The 22,747-nt window shown below is 39.9% G+C and overlaps 2 protein-coding genes and 1 long non-coding RNA gene across 4 annotated transcripts; all 3 read right to left on the reverse strand.

Moving 5' to 3' along the window:
* Positions 1 to 4: 4 nt before the first annotated feature.
* On the reverse strand, positions 5 to 1,221 carry LOC106937435 (E3 ubiquitin/ISG15 ligase TRIM25-like; the record flags this gene model as incomplete). The annotated part of the gene is made up of 1 exon (XM_015018950.1): positions 5 to 1,221. A coding segment is annotated over exon 1 (631 nt), but the record flags the coding sequence as incomplete, so codon positions are not given.
* A 2,364-nt stretch (positions 1,222 to 3,585) lies between these two features.
* On the reverse strand, positions 3,586 to 6,853 carry LOC106937436 (uncharacterized). Its single transcript, XR_001422396.1, has 3 exons — positions 6,836 to 6,853; positions 6,712 to 6,742; positions 3,586 to 3,641 (listed from the first exon to the last, which is right to left on the reverse strand). It is a non-coding gene; the product is annotated as an uncharacterized LOC106937436 (long non-coding RNA).
* A 7,558-nt stretch (positions 6,854 to 14,411) lies between these two features.
* gtf3c4 (general transcription factor IIIC, polypeptide 4) lies at positions 14,412 to 22,267 on the reverse strand. 2 transcript variants are annotated; one of them, XM_015018954.1, is made up of 5 exons: positions 21,882 to 22,259; positions 19,063 to 20,772; positions 17,893 to 18,023; positions 17,388 to 17,476; positions 14,412 to 14,586 (listed from the first exon to the last, which is right to left on the reverse strand). In XM_015018954.1, exons 1-5 carry the CDS (start codon positions 22,194 to 22,196, stop codon positions 14,522 to 14,524), a joined length of 2,310 nt encoding a protein of 769 aa, XP_014874440.1. In that variant the 5' UTR covers positions 22,197 to 22,259; the 3' UTR covers positions 14,412 to 14,521. The 2 variants fall into 2 exon arrangements, with proteins under 2 accessions (XP_014874440.1, XP_014874439.1); XM_015018953.1 differs by lacking the exon at positions 14,412 to 14,586 and having other exon boundaries at positions 16,981 to 17,476; positions 21,882 to 22,267.
* Positions 22,268 to 22,747: the final 480 nt, after the last annotated feature.

Here is a 22,747-nt window from a genome sequence, read left to right on the forward strand (position 1 = left end):
TGGTCCTGGATTCTCTGCTGGATGTTTCCTCGTCTCTCCTCCAGCTCTCTCTGCCTCTCAGTCCTTTCTGCTGCAGCTGACACTGTTTCATGGCCTTTATGTTCATCCATTAAACAGATGAGACAGATACACTTCTGATCAGTGCGGCAGAACATCTTCATCACCTCATCATGCTTAGAGCAGATGTTCTCCTGGAGGTTCTTGGACGGCTCCACCAGCTTGTGTTTCCTTAATGGAGCCACATCATAATGAGGCTGAAGGTGTTTCTCACAGAAAGAGGCCAGACAGACTAAACAGGACTTGATGGCTTTCAGTTTTCTTCCAGTGCAGGAATCACAGGCCACATCTTCAGGTCCAGCATAACAGTGGTCAGCAGGAGCAGCTTGGAGTCCAGTCTTCTTCAGCTGCTCCACTAAAGCTGCTAGCATGGTGTTTTTCTTCAAAACAGGCCTTGGTATGAATGTCTCTCTGCACTGAGGGCAGCTGTGGATTCGTTTCTGATCCTCTTCATCCCAGTGACCTTTAATGCAGGTCATACAGTAGCTGTGTCCACAGGGAGTCGTCACCGGATCCGTCAGTAGATCCAGACAGATGGAACAGGAGAAAGTCTCTCGGTCGAACTGATTCTGCTCCATTTCTGCTCTCAGTCACAGTGACTGTCTGAGTTTCTCTTCCTCAAAACAGAAACTATTTTGTCCTGATTTATGACTCATGTTTCAGTGCAGAGAGGCTGCAGCCAATCAGGTTTTACCCACAGCTTATCTTGGTTACGCCCAGCCTCAAAGTTCAGATCATCAAAATAATCCTGCCAATGTTAGACCCAAAGTTGTATCAGACCATGAGGTTTATCTTAGGTAAAAACAATAATGGATACAAATGGGCCCAACTGTTCATGAGAAATATACTGAATAAAGGAAACATGATTGTAAAGAAATATTATTAAAGAACATGATTAAATATTACCATTTATGCACATGCACTCCTGGATTTCCAGATTTTTTTAGATTGTGTCTCTCACTGTGGACATGAACCTGAAGTGAAAATTTCAAACCCTCCATGATTTCTAAGTGGGAGAACTTGTAAAGTTGCAGGATGTTCAAATACTTATTTTCCTCTCTGTTCTTGAAAATTATAGTTTAAAGTCTGACCATTCTTGCAGCTAAGTTTAACTGAACTGTGCAATATAGAGGTGCAATTTTATTTACATTTAACATATAATTGCAGCATTGTTAAAAAAAGACATGAAATTAAAAGTGTCAGACTTTGGACATGAGGATAAAGACTTGAGTCTTAACTGAGTTTTACAAAACACTGACTTGGTCCGACCTCTGAAACAAACACAAGCATCTCGCACTAATGAGGAATGTCTTGTGGACTTTTACCAAACACAAAAAGAAACTGGTCCTACTGACGCTCCTCCATTTGTTTAGTTTTTGTGAGGAAGGAGGTTGTGCTCAGTGTTTTCTTCAGAGGTTTTTGTGTTGTTACCTTCAGTGCTTCCTGGTGTAGCGCCACCACAGGTGAGGAGGTTAACAGGTTCTTCAATGTGTTTGGTTTGTTTGACACAATGTAGTCTGAAAATGAACCAAATGTTGCAGTTTATGTTCCCAAACCGAGTCTACTGGCTAATTATTTTAGACTTGATTAAACAAAATAGAAAATAAAGTTATTTTTAAAAGAGGTGGATTTGGTTCACTCTTTTTAGATTTTGGTGCATTTGAGGAAAAGTGGTTTGATATATTTGTTCCTCTTCCAGGAGTTTAGGGACCACAGCCAACTACAATTAGCTAAAATCAACAAATACTTTGACCCCATCTAGAAACATTTAGAAACTTCTTCATTTTAATAGTTTCAAACACAAATATGTTTGATGTGCTTTGATACAAACAGTGGACACCATCTTAGCAACACGGCACAAGCTAACAGCCATGGTCTTCCTCATGTCGCTGTTCAGCGTCACATCAAGACAGTTCAGCTTCCCAAGCTTCATTTATTGCAATATTTTAGATTTATTCTTTATAACACATCGATATGGTTAGATTTAAAATGTTGTCAAGAGTTTCTTTCCAAATGGCACACTTGGACAACACCTGACATACAAACTTCAAATGACTCTGACTCCTCAGTGCTTCAACATACAGTCATCAATGATAATGTCACTGATGGCTCATTAGAGCCCCACCATCTCTCATTCGACCCTCTGAGTTTCAAAAGTGGAAAAATGCTAGACCTTTGAAAATTTCCAAAAGACTAAAATTTTAAATAATTCCAGCTTTTTTTGTAGAAAATCTCCAAGATTAAATTGCTGAGTTTTCTTTGGCAGAAATGTTTTCTATCTCCAGCCAACACGCCATCGTACTCATGCAGTTGGATTTTTCCAGAATCCTGATCTCCAGGATCAACTGAACCACTTCCTGGTAGCTGCGTGTCGTCAGACGGGAATCGCCTGCAGTCTTCGTCGTTCCCCAGTCTGTTTCACTCTTCGCCCGGCGGTCACGACTTGTGACTCGGCAGTCATGCTCGCGGATGATTGGTGATCTCCTAGGGCAGGTGGCGAGGTAATTGTTCTTTGGAGTGCCCCAATTATGCCATTAACGGCTCCTCAGTGATGAGGCTAATGGCGAGAGACCTCGTTTGCATAGCATTATCTTAATTGAGCCCGAGGCCTGGCAAGAAAACAACACAAGAGATAATGTTACTGATGGATGGTGGCAACGGTCCGGCGGCAACCATTTACCCGACAGCAATATTAATTAACAGCTATCCTGTTACACGGGCTTTAACAGGGATGAATAAGTTAACATGGTGACTGTGACGCTGCTGGTGACAGAGCTTTTCTGCCTTCTAATCGAAGACACACACTGATATCCTTGGTGTGTGTGTGCGGGTGTGTGTGTGTGGAGAGGGATGCTAAAGAAGGCCTGGCATCGGATCTTATTACCCATTTCCTAAAGGAGGAAACCGAGCCAGCATTAGTACCAGCCTTTAAATAAATCACCATACAAAGCCCGTACTAATGCTTTTAATCGTGAATTAATTACACTCTCATTGCAGCGAGGAAAAACCCGTAAACGTTCCAAAATGCTCGGCTCGGAAACCCTCGCTGAGCAACATTTTAGGCAAAAAGAAAAAATCTCCAGAATTAGCCGCCGTATGTCATGCGAAGCCGGATCTAATCGCGGATTGCTCGGAGACCCGGAACCGGGGATGTTTGAGGAGGAGTCCTGACCGAAGCGGCTCGGCCAGGTACGGACCTTTTGTTATGTAAAGATGCGCCATGTGAGCCGGCGGGATGAAAGCGGAGAGAAAGAAGAAGCCGTGCAGATAAGCTGCCCCCCTTCATCAGATAATTAGGGATGCCTTTGCTCCAGTTTCCCCTCCTTAGCGTGAGTGTCTGATCAGCTTTCCAAAAGCTCATCAGTCGGAGTCGCTCAGTCCAGGAGTTTATTAAAGGGGAAAATTCACGTTTTGCATGTTTTCATGCTTCCAAAACTTCTTCTAAAAACAGATGAACTGATTAAAAAATCCCACCCAGTCAGTTTTTTTTTTCAATAAGTTAAAGATTTTTGGTGTCTGGAAAATGAGTCATTTCAAAAACTTTTGGAATGTAATGTCACAAATCAGCAGACTCTGCCCGTTACCTAGCAACCCCAGCGGAATTCCACCCGTTACCTAGCAACCTAAGCAGAGATTCAGCACTTTGGTCAACTTTTGCCACCGTGCGCGCCGTACAATGGCTGCTGGGAAAGATAAGTGGTTTGTTGTTAACTTACCATCCAGAAACCACTTGCTGCATCCTTGTTGGTTGGTGCAGGAGACTCCACTTCTGCTTATCAAATATGTACGGCTGTATAATTGCGCCTCTGTTTTCAGGCATTTTAACTTGCGAGTGTAAATGTTGAGTTTATTTGGATTTAAATTGACAAGAGGCCCTAAAGCAGCTCATTCTGAGAACTGATCAGGTAAAAAAATCTCATTATTTAAAAATGGTTTTGTGCACAAAAGGTATAATGAACATGTTTTGTATAGTCCAAACCCAGTTTTTTGTCAGTTTTGCAGTTTTCTGGAAGTTTGTTCCACATTTGTGGTGAATAGAAGCTCAATGCTTCTTCTCCATGTCACAAGAATAATTTTTTATAATCAAAATTAAGGAATTATTTGCTTAAAACAAGCTCTTATATTTTGCTAGTTTTCTCTTATTTTAGGTGTGCTAAGATAATTCCAATAGAAACTATAACAAAAACACTTTGTAAGATATTTTTTTGTTGCATAGTAACAATTTAACGTACAAGAACTCACATCCTGGCTGTTGGTCAGTGTTTTGGTCAAATTTCTAGCGCAAAACTTTTCTTATTTCAAGTTTTGTCTTGAAATAAGACAGTAATTATTTTAAGTCAGCAATTTCTTAATATCCATAAAAAAGTAATAGTTCTACTGGGAGATTGTTTGACTTGTGGGAAAAATGTCTTAAGTGTCTTCAATCAGAAGCTTCTTCAAGTTTGCTGTAACACAGACTGCTACAGCAGATCTTTTTGCCCACTGCCATCAACTTGTATAATAACACTTTAATTAAATTACTTAAAACAACATTTAATTTTGCTTTGGGATCCATAAAATATTTTTAGTTGAATTGTTAGACGTGAAATAGCCTGAAAGTTGAACTAGTATTTTTTTTAAATCAAAATTAAGGAACTATTGACCTAAAACAAGCTCTTATCTAATTTTCTTTTTCATCAAGTGTACTAAGATATTTGTAATATAAATTTGATCAAAATCACTTTGTAAGATTTTGTGTTTTTGCAGTGTAGTAACAATCTTAACCTACAAGAACTCACATCCTGGTGCATTTGCTTTTGAATTTTTAAAAAAAAAAAGAAGAACCCCTAATATTTTCATAAACTAGTCAATATATTTGGCATTTCTGTGTCTACTTGTACTTTACTTTTTCATCCAGCTGCAGCAGATTCCATTTCTGTCAGAAGGTTGTGCAAACAAGCTTTCCCCATCAGATAAAACCAGTTGGAGAAAAGGTCGAGTCGCTGCTACAATAAGTGGAATTAATTACTGTCGTATAAAACGCCCCGACTCTTTTTTTTTTTTTTGGTTGCACCATTTTCCCCCTCCTTGTCACAAACTCTTCCTCCACCTGTCACTGTGTGCATCCGTGGGTTTTCTGGTCTCCTCTTCCTCCCCGTCGCCCACCTCCTCCCCCTTGCTGCCAGTTTTTAACTACACTCCACTCTGGCCTCTGCTCTACTTGTTACAGCCCCAACACGAGTGCAAACAATCAAAGTCTTTGGGAACGCTAAAATATGCATGGCTATCCGTGACAGACAGATAAAGCAGGGCAATTAGCCACGTAATCCTAGAGCATGGTGCAGAATCGCCCGCCTCAGCTGTCCCTCCCCTCCCCTCTCTCGTTCCCTTTACTCTCTTGGTCTCCATTAGTTAAATGTACTCTGTGTCGGCTCGCCATCAAATCAAGTAACACTTCCCCTAATTGGCTTATAAATAATACAGCAGAGCCTGCATTATAATTTCATCAGTGGTAAACATTGCAGGGGCAGTTGGTAAAGAACCTATCCCTCATTAATTTCTTAATTTGGTCGGATGGAATGAAGGGGAAGTGCAGGAATGAGAGGTTGGATCGGATGAACGGAGGGAGTCGTATCACCTCGGATGGAGGGGAAAGAAAGAAAGAGAGAAAAAAGAAAGGAGAGGAAGAAGATGGCAGTGCTGCTGCTGCTTTTGTTAAAAGATGTCAGATATTCAATCCTAAGAAGGAAGGAGGGGGCTGTCAGCACTCCTGTGCAATAGGTGATGAGGGCCTCACCGCCCCCATTTTACAGACAAATACTCACAAGTAAACACACTCTCTCTCTCGCTCTTTCTCTTTTGCTGTTCTTTTTTTAAACCTACTTAATGAATATTTCATAACAAGCAACATAAATATTCATTCTAATGGTTTTGCACATAGTTATTACCGGTACTCTTATTTTATTTTTTTTTTTGTAAATAAAAAAACAAAAATACTCATTAGAAATTCTGCATAACCAGGCCCTGAAATAAATCCTCGCTTCCCCCGTTGAGACTGAAAATTATCTAGATCAACCGCTCTGGCGCCGTCCCAACTGGAAGTCCTGGGATGCTCCTATACGGCGGGGGAAATAAGTATTGAACACGTCGGTGTTTTCGTCTGAGAATCTGTTTCTGGTGGGAATGAGATTCACACCGGGTGTCCGCAGCCACCTGAGGAACCAGAAAATCAAAACAAAAACACCCATGAATTATGGGAAATAATGTGTGAATGACAGAGAATATGAGATGTTGTTTTTTTTGTCCCATTGATATGTTTCAGATATCAAACAATGATAACCTTAGTAAATACAAAATAGACTTGAATCGAAAACTAACTGCCACCTAAACTTTCTTATGACCCACTTCTTTCATAGAGTTGTTTAAATATTGCAACACTGGAGGGTTTTCCAGCATGGATAGCCTGTTGTAAGAGGGACGAATTATGAAAAATTCACTTTTTGTATGTTTTTGTGCTTCCATTTGGGTTTCCACTGCTTCTAAAAACAATCTTTTGCTTAAAAAAAAAACAACTAGCTGTTTTTTGGTAATTTAATTTTATTAACTTGTTGAAATGAGCCGTTTCAAAAACCTGATGAATGTAACGTCACAAATCAGCAGGCACTGACCCTTCACCTAGTAACCCCAGCGGAACTCCGCCTGTTACCTGGCAACCCTAGAGAAATTCCGCCCGTTACCTGGCAACCCCAGAGGAATTCCGCCCGTTACCTGGCAACCCCAGAGGAATTCCGCCCGTTACCTAGAAACCCAAGCTGAACTCCAGCATGTTTGGTCAGCACTGTACAATGGTTGCTGGAAAAGACAAGTTTTTTGTTGTTGACTTACTATCCAGAAACCACTTACTACATACCTGTTGCTTGTGTAGGAGGTTTCATTTCTGCGTTTCAAAGCAAATGTATAATTGTGTATCTGTTTGCTGCCGTTTTCATGTGAGTGTAAAAGTTGAATTAATGGAGGTGTGGCCAGCAGCGGCTTATTGGGATTTAAAGTGACAAAACAGCTCAAAATAGGTAGAACTGAGCAGACTAAAATTTAATCTAAGAATGATTTTGTGCAAAAAAGTTGTGATTTATAGGTTTTATGTAGCTCATTCAGCCATCCTAACTTGTTTAAGGAAGCATAGTCGGTCACCCCAATTGGTTTGAACTCTGAACTTTGATTAGGCCACTTTGCAACATTTTTTTAAAGATAATTTTCCTGCTGCTTAACCCAGTGTGCTCCAGTCAGTGGTAGGCTGACTGAAGCCCACCACTATTATCGCTAATAGCAGACCTACTTTTTTATTTAGCACTTTGAAAACGTTAGCATAAAGAAACGTAGTTTTGCCCTAAATCGATTTTTCTGGATGTATCCTAATTTACTTGGCTCCTTTGTAAACTGTGGGTTGAATAAAGTTCAACATATGTGTTGACTCTTTGGTTATCGACTCAACAATTATAAAACTGAAACCATGAGTAAAGTTTGTTCCAATGAATCACTTCCTGAAGTGCAAACAGTAGATGTAGGTGTGCAAAAACAAAATTTAACCTGTTGGGGGCGACGTCTGAGGTTGTCTCATTAACACATGGCAGGTATGACCAAGCAGAAGATAGCACTTTAGCATTAGCTGTTACTAAATATTGTGTTAGCATATAACTTTAGCTTTAAGAGAACCAATGTTTACAGTTAGCGCTTTAGCACTAGCAGAACTAATGCTTGTGATTAGCGCTATAGCATTTAGCGATAGTAATATTTATGATTATCACTTTAGGATTAGCACAGCTAACTTTTTATGGATTTGATAGAAAATCAGTGGAAAGAACTTCAGTTCAGAGTGAATAGAAGAAGAGACCTTCAAGATGTGAAGACCTTTTGTGTGGAAGAAGAGCTCTAAATCACGCAGGAGTGATTCATGTGACTAGTTTATCCATACAGACAATGTCCTGAAGTTATCGCTGCATAGAAACGGCTGGATTTCCTTATGTGTGGATTAAAAACATACTAGGCTCTGTGTTTCTTAAATATGTGAACTGTGAGATGTAGTTTTTGCACAGAGGAAACACAGTTGGAGGAAAGATCCTCAAGATCATGTCTAATTTCGATCATCAGCTGCAATCACAAGACAAAACAGAAAAAGAAAAGTCCTGCATGATGAAATCCTTCTTGGAAAAGGCAGCAGGTCTGTAATAGCCTTCCTCCCTTTGGCAGTTAAATGTCATCCCAACCTGCTATTATATTGCATAATGCACTTTTAAGGGAATTTTACACCGCCTGTGATAGATGCTGTGAAATATGAGGTGTGAGAATGTGACACCCTCTGATCTCTGAGAGACAAGATATTAAAGGAACCCCCCTTTTCCTTCAGCTGAAATCTGAAAAATAAAAAAAAAGCCGCTGAGAGCCCTTCAGCCATCAAAAGAAAGTTAAGCGCTGCAGATTCTTAGCAAGGATTTTGAAAATGGAGCCACCTGAAGGCAATCTGTCTCCGCTGGAGCTCTGACTTGTCACCGTTAACAGAGAGCTGTCACTTTAGCGCGCCGGCGCTGATGGAGACAGACATCCGTCATCTGCTGCGTTTACGAAGGCGGCGTGAAGCCTCGCAGGCCGCGCTCAACTGCGTGTTTCACCTAAGATCTGCTGAAGCGCGCTCAAGCAGAGCCAGGAGGGCTTTTTTCATCACTTATCGCTGTCATCTATGCATGAAATAAGTGTTTGAGTCCTGGGAAAAAAGAGGAAAAACTGTCCATCAATCACACTGAAAGCAACAGACATGGAGAATATTAAACTCACATGTAATTAAAATTATGTGGTGTCCATGTAAAAGCAGCAAAATTCCTCATTTTTATCACTTATCTAAACCGTTTTATGGTTTAGCGTGGCCACTGTTTCACAAGAGTTTGATAGTTAAAGAGACATTATTAATAGATTGTTTCGAAGATAAACTCTTTTTAACTGACGTACAAAATAAATGCAAATTTGCAAATCAAGTGAAAGTCGGGACAACTTTTGTTTATTCTATGGCTTCCATATTATTTCTTCTAGCATGTTGTTAATTTTAATTAATTTTGTGTTAATTAAAATAAATGAGCGTTTGTGTATGGAAAAATTAATTTGGGGAAGCTATAGTTTATTTTTTCAACTAAAAGATTACAAAACTTATGATTAAAATTTACCCAAAAATATTCATTTAGGGGATGCTAACTTTTCAAAGTTAGCATAAGTACTACATGAAAAACTAGCTTAGCTACTAGATATTAGTAGGCGAGAGCTAATTCCAAGCATGTGGCTTGTTTGTTGTTGCCATAGCAAATGCCTACCAAGATGGCTGCCAGCTACAAAGTTCATGGAAGTGTGACATCACATGAGCTCTATGTATTGTTACATTAGTTGAAGTGTGCCCACCATTGTAAATTAGTAGCTTATTAACATATTTCAAATAAATTTACATACAGAGATGATAATTTTATATTTATAATTGGTCCACAAATGAAACTCAAGGCTTTCAATAGCAAATTAATTCTATAAACATACACTTTTTTGTTGCCTAATTAAGCCTAAATAATTTAGTGGAAAATTCTAAATTTTTCCCACAAGGAGTAACAACATTTTAGTCTCGCTTAGTGTTTTATTTTTTAAGTTTAACCACAGAAAACAAACAAAACTGTTTAGAAGTGCAGCAGCTTTTAGTGGGATTTGTTTCTCTTTCAGTCCGCACTGATGCTAACCATCAGAAAAGGTTAAACCAGGCGCACACAAACAATGTAGCCTGGTTTAAACACACACACACACACACCCACACACACACTTAATTACAGCAGAACCAGAGGGCAGGAGTTGGTGGGCTGGGAGCATGTTGGAAATGAGCTTAATTAATGTAGCAGTAAAAAGCGTCCCTCCCTCTTTACGTCTGTTGTGCTGCTCAGTATTAGTTCCAGTTCAGCGCCCCAAAGCCAGGAACAAATAGAGACTCTAATGATGGACAACGTCCCCCTGCAGGACGGTCTCGGGTCACTGCTCCTCTCCTCCCGGGGGAACAGAAGGGTGTGTCGACCAGTTTGACAACCATGTTCACCCCATCAGTGCTGAAAGAGAGGAAGACAACCTCAAATACCGACTTCATTAGCACTGACAAGTTTGAAGGGGGGGATGCAGCTCAATTTAGACGACTTTAGAAAGAGAGGAAGGAATCCTCAGGGAGGGAACGAAGGGAGACAGACGGGTTGTTTCTGCACCGCCGTGATTATCGGAGTGTATTTCTGGGCTCAAACTTTACAGACAGACATGTTTGCAGCTGAGGGAATATGTGTTTTCCGTCTGGATGCTATTCAAATATAGTAACTGTGGAGGGAAACAGAGGACGTGTCGGAGCGTTGTAATCACAGGATGAAATGATACCTGCGCCTGTGAGGAGGATAAAGGAGGGAATGTTTGAAGAAGCTCAGCAAAAGACAAGCAGACTGATTAAAACTTACATTTAATTGGCAAATTTTAGGATTTTCAATAAAACAATCAGTAAAATGTCAGGCGATGTAATGATAACCGTCCAAAATCCAAAACAAAAAAATATAAACCTGTAAGTGCCAAAAATATTTCTTATTTTGCCACATCACAACCAAAAACAAGATTTTGTGAAAATAAAAATCTCAAAAGTGTGGCATGCGTTTGTTTTCAGTCCCCTTTTACTCTGATTGCCTCTAAATAAAAATCAGTGCAGCCAACATCCTCCAGAATTCACTTAATTAGTACCAGAGCTACTCTTCAAAACGGGAAAGACAAGAGACTATTCCATCTAATAAGTCAGAGAGAACAGATACAAGAATACAGCTTCTCATCTGAACCATATGAATCAAACTAAAGCCGCGAGGGCCAAATCCGGCCCGCCTTACATCTTAATGTGGCCCTCTGGATTCCAGACTAAACACTAAATGTGCTTAAATATCATGTTTTCAATTAAATTGTCAAAAACTTTCTTACTTGTGCTAAACAGCTGCCTCAGGTTTAATTGATGTCAGATTATATAGTTCAAGATCTGTACAGCGAGTCGCATTTAACGTCATAAATAAGCTCAAATATTTCCAAATTAGAACCACAAACACTTTGATTTTTATTGCAGAAATCACAAAATGTATCACAACATCCGGAAGGAACTGAAAAGATTATTGACATTATTCAATTTTAAGAATTAATTGATATTTTAACAGTTTGTGATCAGGTTTTATCAATACATTCTGGTGTAACCGGCCCTTTAAAAGCATTCATGATCTTGATTTGTCCCAAAATGAAAATGAGTTTGATGCCATGAAGAGCCTCATAAATGGAACAGCTGTGAGTTTAAATATCAGCAGGTTTTATGTTTATTACATCATTCTGAAAAGAAAAGATGTTCAATATTATTAAATTACAAGAAGTGCTGATCGAATACTACGGTGGAGTGTTAGGGCCACGCTAAGAAAATACAATTGGGAATAAAATCATATGAGAACTAAGTTGTTTCCCTTTAAAAATATGATTTTATTCTTGTATTATTTCTATTTTATTCTCATAATTTTATATTTCTATATTTTATTTTTTCTTAGTATGACAGAAACGGGAACTTACTACATTTTTCAAGTATGGTCACTTGGTCTCGTTTATACATGTAACCAGAACCGACTGTTAAACGACATTTATGATCTTGATGTGACCCCAAATGAAGATTTAACACTTTCAAGAGCAGTAAAGCACGGTGGAAGGTCTGTCATGCTGTGGGCCATATTCTTCTTACCTCCACTGCTGCTTCAGTGGACGGCTTCATGAAACATTAGATAGAACCTGAGTGGTTTGATAAGTTCGGTAGTGTCAACACCAAAGTGTTTAAGCCATGTCTTAACTTGTTTCTCCAATAGAAATCATTCACCAATCTGTAGGATTGCTAATAGGACCGATTGATGACTCATAGGAGTTGTCACGGCGACGGAAAGCCGCCTCTGCCGTGTCTGAATTGAAATATTCTGGAGCAACAACATAAACTGATCCCCTCAGGAGAATACAGTGGGACATATCATGTTCAAATTTGAGTCTAAACAAAACAAAAGGAGTATCACATGAAATTAAGGTGTGAAAAGGTGTCATGAATGTTTCATGTCTTCCAGCCACTGACATAAAGGGTATAAATATTGCATGCAAAGAGAAGATTCCCCTGTTTGAAGTCTCGAGAGCAAAGACGGTGGAGGAGAGGAAGAAGGGAGGGGGAGCCAGGTAATTACAAGTAGAGACGCTTTTTTGACGGATTATTATATTAAAGCGGGAGGAGGATGTAACCCTCGCTGGTCTCCACCTGAAGCAGCGACAGCAACAAAACAACCTGAGGAGCCGATGATTCCAGTCGACAAACAGCAGAGCGATCCCACCTGACGGCGCCGAGCGGCCTGGTTACAGAACCGCCAGGAGGCCTTCACACGGCAAAAACACAAAATCTCACCAGGTTATTTCATCTGGTTTCTCCTGCAAATATACAATACACCTGAAATAAGACTAAACTAACTTACAAGGAATTTTTCAGCATATGGGAGCTCACTAATGACAAAAGTACGTGTTTCATTGGTAGATTACTTCACTCACTGCAAGACATTTTTCCCCAAGTTATAAGTGAAATAATCTGCCAATGAAACTGCAATGGTTTCCTCGAGTTAACAACTTAATTTATTGTTTCTCGAGTTAATTTCCCGATGGTTTTCTCCAGATAACGAGTTGATGTCACGTTGTCATGTCATGTTTTCTTGAAATATGTTAATCTCCTGTTTGTTTTCCAACAGGCTCATGTCTTGAATGTTTTCTCAAAGTAACTAGTTAATCTCAAGAAACCAAACTTTGTTTTCTCGAGATCGTAAGACGATGGCCCAGATTCACATTTTGCCCATTTATGTACTTTGGGCTTTAACATCTTCTAAAAACAGTCTTATTTTTTTTTAAAAACCCATTTAGCCGGTTTTTGGCAATAATGTTTTTTTTTTATGTCTAGAAAATGAACCATTTCAAAATTCTCCACATTATTATGTCACAAATCAGCAGGCACTGCCTGTTACCTAGCAACCCCAGCAGGGCTCCATTTGTTACCTAGCAACGCCATGAGTTCTGCTTGTTACCTAGCAACGTAAGCCAAGTTCTAGTACGTTTGGTCAGCTGGTTTTACTGCTGCATGCGCTGAAGAATGGCTGCTGGAGAAACCACATTCAGCAATCACTTGCTGCATTGTTGTTGGTTGTTCAGGAGGCTCCACTTCTGCTTTTCAAAGATGTATAGGTTTATAGCAGGGCATCCATTTTCATGTGCGAATGTAAATGTTGAGTTGGGGGCGTGGCCAGCAGGAGCTAATTTGAATTTAAAGTGACAAGACGCAGTAAAACAGGAAGAGCTGACCAGACCAAGAAGATTGAATGTAGAAAGAAGCTTCTATATCTTACTAAAAAGTTACTTGTAAGTTAGTTTTGTCTTATTTCAACTGTATTAAGATATCTGAATTAGATTCTAGACCAAAAATACCTTATTCGCTGCGTCTTCTCAGAGTTTTACCGATTGAAATCCCATTTCATCGTCCCGTTCTTCTGATCACCGGTCGTAGCCCCGTCCAAACAGCGATAAAGGGTTAATCGTATTTAACAATACGCTCTGTAACTCGACTCCCCTCCTTGATTAGAATTAGAATCACATCTGGCTCCATGCTCTGTCCCTCATTACTGCTGAATCTCATTACGGGCGGCGTCCCCGCGGGAGAGGACGCGCCGCGTTTTTAACCACACTTTCCCCTTTTCTTCCTGCTCATTTCGTCTGCCTCGCCGCTTCGTCTCTTCTGCGTTTACATTAGCGGAAGTCCTCATCTGAGGGAATGACTGAGCGCCAGCACTTCTCCTCCTCCTCCACCCAGAGCCGCAAAATTGTTTTACAGTGCCAATTAAAGAAGGTACGCCAAGCTTTTTTTTTTTATTTTTTTACAGAGTATATATTATTCACACCGTATTATTTGTTACGCTCAAACAAAAAGAAAAAAGCAATACTAAAATAGGACTTGGAGAGCAAGTTCCACTAACTCGCAATAAAAACTACACCAAAGGTTTGGAAACACAGTCAACACGGGGAAAATGAACGAGCTTATTTATGGCGCCCCTGAAGTCCAACTGATATAATAAAGACTTCCACATATAACTGCATTTTAAACTTTCCTACTGCAAACACGGCGCCTGCATGGGGGAATTAATTTGAAGGAGAAAAATAATAAAGAGCCGCAAAGTTGGAGGTAAAACATTCATTTAAAGCAGCAGATTTTCAAGTAAATAACCAAACCAACAACTAATAAAGGGTCTTTTTTATTTGCTCTTTTTATTATAACGATATAAACTAATAAAATAAATTATATATATGAAAAATAAAGACTTTAGAGCAGTAATTTTGAGTAAACTTGAGGTTGGTTTCAGACCATGGGTGAGTCGCAGAGCAGGCAGGGCGCCTTCAGCAGTTTCTTTATCCACTCCGGATCTGAAGCAAAAACACAAGAAATTATTACAGGAAACCAGAAAATGGGAAGTTTATCCACCAAACTGAGGAATTAAACTGTTAAATGAAGTCAAAGATTAATATTTCACACATTTTAAACATAAAATCTGACAACTTTAGAGGCTTAAAGCATAAAATTATTGGAATCTGATATAAAATGTACAAAAAAAACCACATGAAACTTCAAAATTATTACTTATAAACAAAGATGGCCGCCTCCAAACAATCTGAATTATTCTACAGTGAAAAACATTTTATATTAAGAGTTGATGAGCACTGCAAAAAAAACAGATTATTTCACTTGTAACTAGTATTTTTTAATAAATATTAAGGAATTATTAGCTCAAAACAAGCTGCTACATCTTACTGAAAAGTTACTTATAAGTTAGTTTGGTTTACTTAAAGTGAACTCAGACATTATAAAGTACTTGGTAAAATTTTGTGTTTTTGCAGTCAGTTTCCAATTTAAGTCAATCGTGTCCAAACTTAAATAAATAAAAATTTAAATTGATCATTAAAATTGCAAACACAGTTTAAATTAGTTATTTTTACCCATTTGACAATGAACTAAAACACAACAATGTCCACAGATTGATTAGTTTTTGTAATTTTTGTGTGTATTTTCAGTAACATGAACAGGATGAGGCTCATTCTGACTTTATTTGGCCAAAAACTTGGTTGATAAGAGATAAAAACATCCTCCATTTCAAGGATTTTAATTTCCAAGTGCAATATTCCTATTTATAATAACTGCACTGTTTCCTTGTACAGAATATTATTTAATGCTGCTGTTACACTTAAATTGTCTCTTTGCGGGACAATAAAAGATGGTTTTCTATTCTATTTTTATTTGTCTGCCTCCTGTCAGTTAAAGTTGCACCCCAACATCTTTTTAATGTGTTTCTTCATCAAACATTTGATGTGAGACACCAAAGTTATGCCTATTCTGCAGTTGAGGACCACACTAAATCCTTCTGGCGGCCACAAATGGCCCTCCAGCCAGAATTTGGGAACCCCTGATCTTATATTGCAGCATTCTTAAGGTTGCAGAACCTCAGAGGACCAAAATCTAAACCCTCTGATGGAAGTTTTTCTTTTTTTAACAAAATAAAAGCACCAACAGTTTGTGAGAAGTTTCAAGACTTCTCAGGTTTGAACGGTGCAGATTGTTCAGTTAAACTGGGATGATGAAGATCTGAGCTGCAGGCAGAAGCTGCATGAAGCCGAACCGAAAAGTCCTGGAAGAAAATCCAAACATCTCTGCCAAAGCAGCCAGAGACGGAAACTAATGAAGCCGTTTGTTCAGGATGGAGGTAAAAATAAAATAAAACACAGATTACTGGAGGGGAAACGTGTAGCTAAATATCTAGAAAATAAGAAAACTAGATCTAATCCTGCTGAATTAAGATCCGAGTTGTCTGATTTATTCCCAAAATTGAAACAAGTATTTTAAAAATAGAAATATTGGCTCTCTGTTAATGANGATCTGAAGAAAAAGTTATCAACTTTTTGCTATTTTTTCCATTAATAATATTTAGTTTTGCTTCATTTACATAAATATTTCAGTTAAAAGATCTTTTATTTTTCCCAAATGGAAATTAAATGTAGCTCAATTTAATTTAACATTTTTCAAAGAGTTTTTGAAGACAGTGATGGAAGGATCTCCTGTAGCAGTCTGTGCTACAGCGCATTTGGTGAACCCTCTGACTGAAGACATTGTTTTTCAGATTTTCAAACTAAAACTTTCATGTGGGACAAAGAGAACCTAAGTAAAAACAAAGTTTTCAAATCATTTATTTAGCTAAAGTACCTAGCTAGTATGCTAACTGACACGCTACAAGCTAGCAGCCAATCCAAGAACTGCGTTTATTTCCTCGTTGCTGATTGGCTGAAACCCCGAATGCAAAGACAAGTAAGACTGTAGATGTTAGCTTCTTTGGTAGCGCCAAGATGGCTTCTAGCGCACAGATTAAAATACATTTAATGTTTATACTGTTAAAATAAGAAGTGTTTTATTGCAGTAGCTCCATTTAACCAAATTAAATTATTATTAAAAAACAATTTGAAATATTTTTCTTTAGGACACGAGTCACATAGAGACTAAAATCCACAAACAGTGAATAAAATAGTAAAACTAACAATATGGACAGTTTGGGGGATTTTAAATATTATTTGGAATTTATCATAATAATCAAAATCTCATCATATTCATACATTTTGCAATATATTTGGGATTTATACTGTTAATAGGAAATAGTAGGTGTTTTAATGTGTTTTATCTCCATTTCATCATATTAAATTATTGTTAAAAATTTATAATATTTTGTAATATGCTTCTTTAGGACACAATAATCATATTTTCTTATTTATTCATTCTTACTTTATTTATTTTCTTATGAATTGATCAAACAGTGGAGAGAAATAGTAAAACTAAAACTGGACAATTTTGGGTGATGCTAAACATTATTGATAGGAAGTTATTGTGACAACAATTAATCAGAATCTTATAAATATAAGACATTTATCACGACAGATTACAGATGATACAATAAATGTTTAAAAAATGTGGCGGAGGAACTAAATTAAAGAAAAAAGGGACGCAGAAACGGAGCAAATGAAGCCAATTTCTAAAGCGGTCGCTGGTTATTAGGTATTAACTCCTCAAGCGGGTGGAAACCCGACATGCCAGGCGTGGATCTGAGCGGCGGCGCGGGGCGAAGGCTGTCGCTGAGGGTGACAGGCCTGCGAAACGGAGGAGGAGGAGGATGGAAAGTGGCGCTTACCCTCAGGCTCTGGCAGTCTGGCAATGCAATCCTGCAGGAGGCAGCGTCTGAACGTCAGCGTCTGGCAGGCCTGGTATGACAACACGCACCTGGAGGAGAGCGCCACAAATACATGAGGAAGCCGGATGGGAAGGGACAGCGACACACACACACACACACACACACACACACAGAAAGAAAACAAAAAAAAGTTTGGCGGATGTGCGAGTGACGGGCGAGGAGCTGGGATGGCGAGCCCAGCAGAGGCGCCATGTGCTAGCAGGAGGAACGGCTGACGGATGATATTTATGAGGAGATGAGAGCGACGCTTGAGTAAATATCAAAAGGTGGGCGGCTTGATTACGGCTCTCCGAGGATAAATAAACTGTCAGAGGAGGAATTTGGCATTAGGATTCGGTTTGTGTCCTAACTGTCAGGCTCCCGGAGGAGCAGCAGCAGCGCCCACGCTTCCCAAAAAGGAAGGGGAAATGAAACCGTCATTCTTTTTAAAGACCGTCGTTCGGACCTGAGCCACATGTGTCCGTTTTCGCAGACGGCTTGTTTGCAGTCGGTGAAGGGCAGCGGGGCTTGACAGAGGCTGCAGCGCTCCGGGAACGTCTGCTTGTTGAGCTTCTTCCGGATGTGGCCGATCAGAACCTGGAGGAGCCAAAACGAGTTTATCAGAACCGCAGCTCAGGTTCCTGAAGCTTTGACAGCACCGACACAAAACAAAAACTCCACATAAATTTAATCATTTCACCTACAAAACATAATAAAAGTAAAACTCCCTTGATTATTATTCTTAAATGGAACAGAAAAGAGATTTGTTTTTCATTTTTTACTATCTCATTATTGTGCATTAGTGGACAATAAAGTCATAATATTATGAGAATAAAGTTGTACGATAATAAACTAAGTTTTTATTTCTCATATATTTTTACCAGAATAAAGTTTTTATAATACAAGAATAAATTCATAGCAACAATAAAGTTGAAATTAGTTCTTTGTCTAATAAAGCTAAAATTAATAAAGTTTTTATTTATCTATACAACAATAAACTGATTATAGTGATGACTGAAAAATAGATTTTAAGATAGAAAAGTATTCATATTGTTCTGTTTAAAAAATAGATTGGATTAATTTTTCCCCTCATGTTTTCTGAGGTCACTGTAGCGCCCCCTGCTGACTCCACACTTTGAAAACCACTGAAGAATTTAAAGGGGCAGTGTTACATATTTTCCAGGCACATTTTATAGCACAATCAAGCAACTATGTTACCTACAGTTGTAATAAAATGGGTATTTTTTATCACATTTCATTTATAAAGGAAATGTTGGGATGACTTCAGGAAGTCATCCCAACATGGCTCCTCAATCAACCCTATAACAACAATTTCACCAGCGTTCCAACAGGTGTTTGCTAATTGCTTCTGGCTAGTCTGAAGGAGCTGAGTGGGGGAGGAGCTTCTTTCTTGAAGGCGGGGCTAAGCCCACCCAGGCGTTTTGCACTGCTAAATGGTTGCCATGGGATTAAAGGATTTTTTTTTTTTTACAATCAAGGAAACGCCCCCGTTACGTTTTTGACGACAGAATAAAATTATAAAATTATTTAAAATTCAAATTTATGTAAAAAAGCCCTTTCAGCAACTGAAAATATTCTTATCAGTGTGAAAATGAGCATTAAACCAAGTGTGTACCTCTGAATCTTTGTCGTTGGGATCCCTGGACAGGTAGTCCATCAGGCCGCAGGTGGGGATGCAGATGTTCTGAGGCACCCAGGTGTTGAGGTAGACGACGCCCAAAACCTTCTTCATGTGATCCCTCATCAGATGCATCTCTGCCGCTTGCATCAGAGTCTGAACCTCGGTCCTTCGGTCCTCTGCTTCCCCCTCGACTCCACCAGCCTCGCCCTCCACCCTCTCCACAGCCTCGTCCTCTTCCTCTTCCTGTACCAACACTTTGACCGCCGTCCGCCTTGGTTTCCATTTGTGCTCTGTGCGTGGCGCCTGCAGGGTCAGGTGAAGAACTCGCGCCAAAAAGAGCTTGATGCGCCACAAGTACGGCGAGTCCACTTCCTGGAGTTTACGGTCGAGCTCCTCCTGGAGCGACGCAGGGACATGTTTGGTTTTCAGAACCTGCCACCTCACTAGCTCGAGCAAGTCCGCCGTTTTGAACAGGTTCTGCTCGGGGGACTTCAGCAGGAGCGATGCAGCCGCTTCAGGAGTTTTCAGCATCAGGAAGTGTATCTGGTAGTTCTTGTGGAAAGGGTGGAAGCTACCGACGATCCCCGGGGCGCTGACCAGAGCAACGTACGCGCCGTTGTGGCTAACAGCAATCCCGTGTATCCATCGTCCTGTAAGGGTCTCTGGCTGAGCCAAGTCCTCTACTTTGAAGATAACAGAGCTCTCCGTGAACGTTGGCGTCAGCTTTTTGATCCAGCCGTCCATGGAGCAGGAGTAGACCGCGACTTCCTGCTGACTGACTGCCAAGGAGACGACAGGCAGCGAGTTGAGTCCCGTTATGTGGGAATTATGAATGTTGAGTCCGTTTGGTGAAATCATCAGCAAACACCAGAAGATGTAGCAACCCCTGGAGGCGAGGATGAGGCTGCAGCTGGTTTTATGGATCGGGTGGATCACCGGGAAGCACCGGATGTTTTCCACTGCGATCTCGTCGCACTCCTTCCACAGGATGACGGGGAGCCGGAGCGTGCAGTAGCCCTTCACTTTGGACAGGCTGACCGGCATGATCTTGACGGGTCCAACCTCGCTACCGACGATCAGCCCCCCCATCCGCTGACTGCCGTTCTCGTACTCCCACCATGCCAAGTCGCTGGGTCTGCTCACGCCGGACTCGATGAGGTCGTAGAAGACGACGTCGTCTCCGTCCGCGAACGGCAGCACGAACTTCCACAACACGAGGTCACCGTTTTCCATCAGGACGGCGAGGAGAACCATCTCTTCATCCACGCAGCTGTTGTCCGCCTGGACCTTTTTGATGGTGTAAATGCTCGACCACTCCATCTTCACAGGGGTCTGCATGCGGAACCGCCGCTGTAGCTCGCCGAGGTCCAACAGGTCCGCCTGCGGGGGGTTGTTATCCTTCTTGGCGTAGCCTCGCTGCTTTAGCCGCTCGCCGTAGCTCTCGGTAAGATTGACCAGCAGTTTCCACTCCAGGTGGCCGCGGCTGCTGTGGACGGTGAGGCAGTTATCGAGCGTCAGGCAGGCGAGGAGGCAGCGGCCGGACGAGTCGCAGCCCAACGGAGACCAGCTGGCGAACTTCATCCCGCTGTGAACCCCGACTGACGGGTTGATCACCGTGTCCGCCAGAAAGACCTGCCGCACAGTCGGGTCCGGATCCAACGAGAACTTCTTTACAGCCTGCGACAGCTCGTCTGGCGGTCCGACCTTAAAATCCAAAAAACAAACAACCACGGTCCAATGCTGTTACATTTAACAAGAAGTTAATATCCAAATTCTGTTTATCAGAAAATCTGACTTTTACTCTTAAATAGTTTGGAAAGTTACACTGTAAAAAATGAGCAGTAATAATTTGGTTCAGTCTGTCACAGAGAAAAATGTGGTTCTTCGTTTTTCAAAGTCATATTTTCACCATTTTTATTCCTACATTTACAAAGGCGAGAGGTCCAAGCACAATATGTAATTAAAGTTAATGTTTAGCTTTCAAATTAAATGTTAGGTCAGGAAGCTAAATATTTAGTTTTCAAGCTAAATATTTAGCTCCAAATTACATATTTTGCTGATCTTTGCGTTTCATTTCCAAACTAAATATTTAACAACCAAAAGTTAAATATATAGTTTGATAACTAGAAAATTAGTTACATATTTAATTTAATAACTAAATATTTAGCATGTTAGCACATAATACTACTATTTAGTTGGTATTTCATACTGAGTAAATACTAAATAATGTGTTTTTCAGTTATTATACACTATTTAGTTAGTATTTATTTTACTAATTATTTAGCTTTTCTGCTACATATTTAGTGTGAAATTTTAGGTTTATTCTGGTAAAGTTTAAGAACATTTAAGAGACTAATCTCAAAATTTCTGAGCTTTTTCTTTTAGTAAATTTTAAACTTTTCAATCTCAGAAATTTCCTACTTTTTTCAAGCAAATTAACTCCCGAGTTATTTTTGTAGCAAATTTTCGACTTTTTGACCTTAGTACTGTCTTTGATTGTTTTTCTAGAAAATTTCTGAGATTAATCTAAAAATTTCCGAATTTATTTTTTTGTTTTGTTTTGGGTGAAAACTTACTCTTTCACTTTTTTGTTGACAATAAACAGAAACTATCTGCAAAATGTGACATAATATCTTGAAGTTAAATCAAGCGGCCAGAATCACAGAGGATCTATGAACATAGATGAATATATGTTGTTGTTGTTTTACGTCCTAGAGAGCAACATCTTGCTGCAGAAACTTTATTTTTGCTGTTTTGCTTTTTCTCATCGAACTGCAGCTTCTTGTTCTAACAGCGGAATATCTTTTATTTACCCGCAGCTTGTGGGTCTGGGTCGGGACGGGGATGGAGGTTCTGTTGAGGCTCAGGTCCTGCCTGCTGCTGTGCATGTCACAGAGCAGCTCCAGCACGGACAGGGAGCTGGAGGTGCACACAGCCAGGCGGTGATCCGGAGACCAGCGGAGAGGCTGCAGCCCGCTCGCCGGGGACAGCAGCGGCACCACCGGGTCGCGTTTAACCGGCACGTCCCGCGGCGTCGGCGGCACGCCATCCCCGTCTAAAGGCTCCGTCTTTATCGCAACGTTTCCAGACTCCGGGGGAGCAGAGTCTGGCAGACTGGCGGCCGCCATCTTTACCAGGAAGCGGACGTGACGTCATCACGAACGGGCGGGTAAGAGGAAACTACTAGTAAAAATATTTATAAACACATTTTTTTTCTCCAAATAAGTATTTTGTATAGAACAACAGAGATTTATGTAGCAAAAGGAAACACGTATATTTTGGTAACTGAAATAAAAAGTCTCCTTGCTGGTGGAACAGCAGTTTAATGAGGATTGTAAAGTTTTTAGCTACATTTAGCTTCTCAATCGGCCAAACAATATTCTATTGTTCTGATACCGTCCCTTCAGCGGTTCAGTTCAATTCAATGTTTATTTATTTAAATTATTTATTACTTTATTCACAAAGTAATAAATAATGAAAATAAACACAATACCCTGATAGATAACCAAAACAACATTAGCAATTTACGTATTTGAAAGTGAATGGGAAGAAGTACAAACTTATTTAGATCTACCCCTTCTCTGAGTCTTTATAATAATTGTTTATTATTATTTATTATGGGTTTTGTTAAGGAAGAATTTCTAAAATAGTTAACTTTGGAAAAAAGTTGGCTCTCTCT

This window comes from Poecilia latipinna, unplaced genomic scaffold (genome assembly GCF_001443285.1).
Source record: "Poecilia latipinna isolate Pla-1442-1.1 unplaced genomic scaffold, P_latipinna-1.0 Scaffold2346, whole genome shotgun sequence".
Classification (NCBI taxonomy): Eukaryota; Metazoa; Chordata; class Actinopteri; order Cyprinodontiformes; family Poeciliidae; genus Poecilia; species Poecilia latipinna.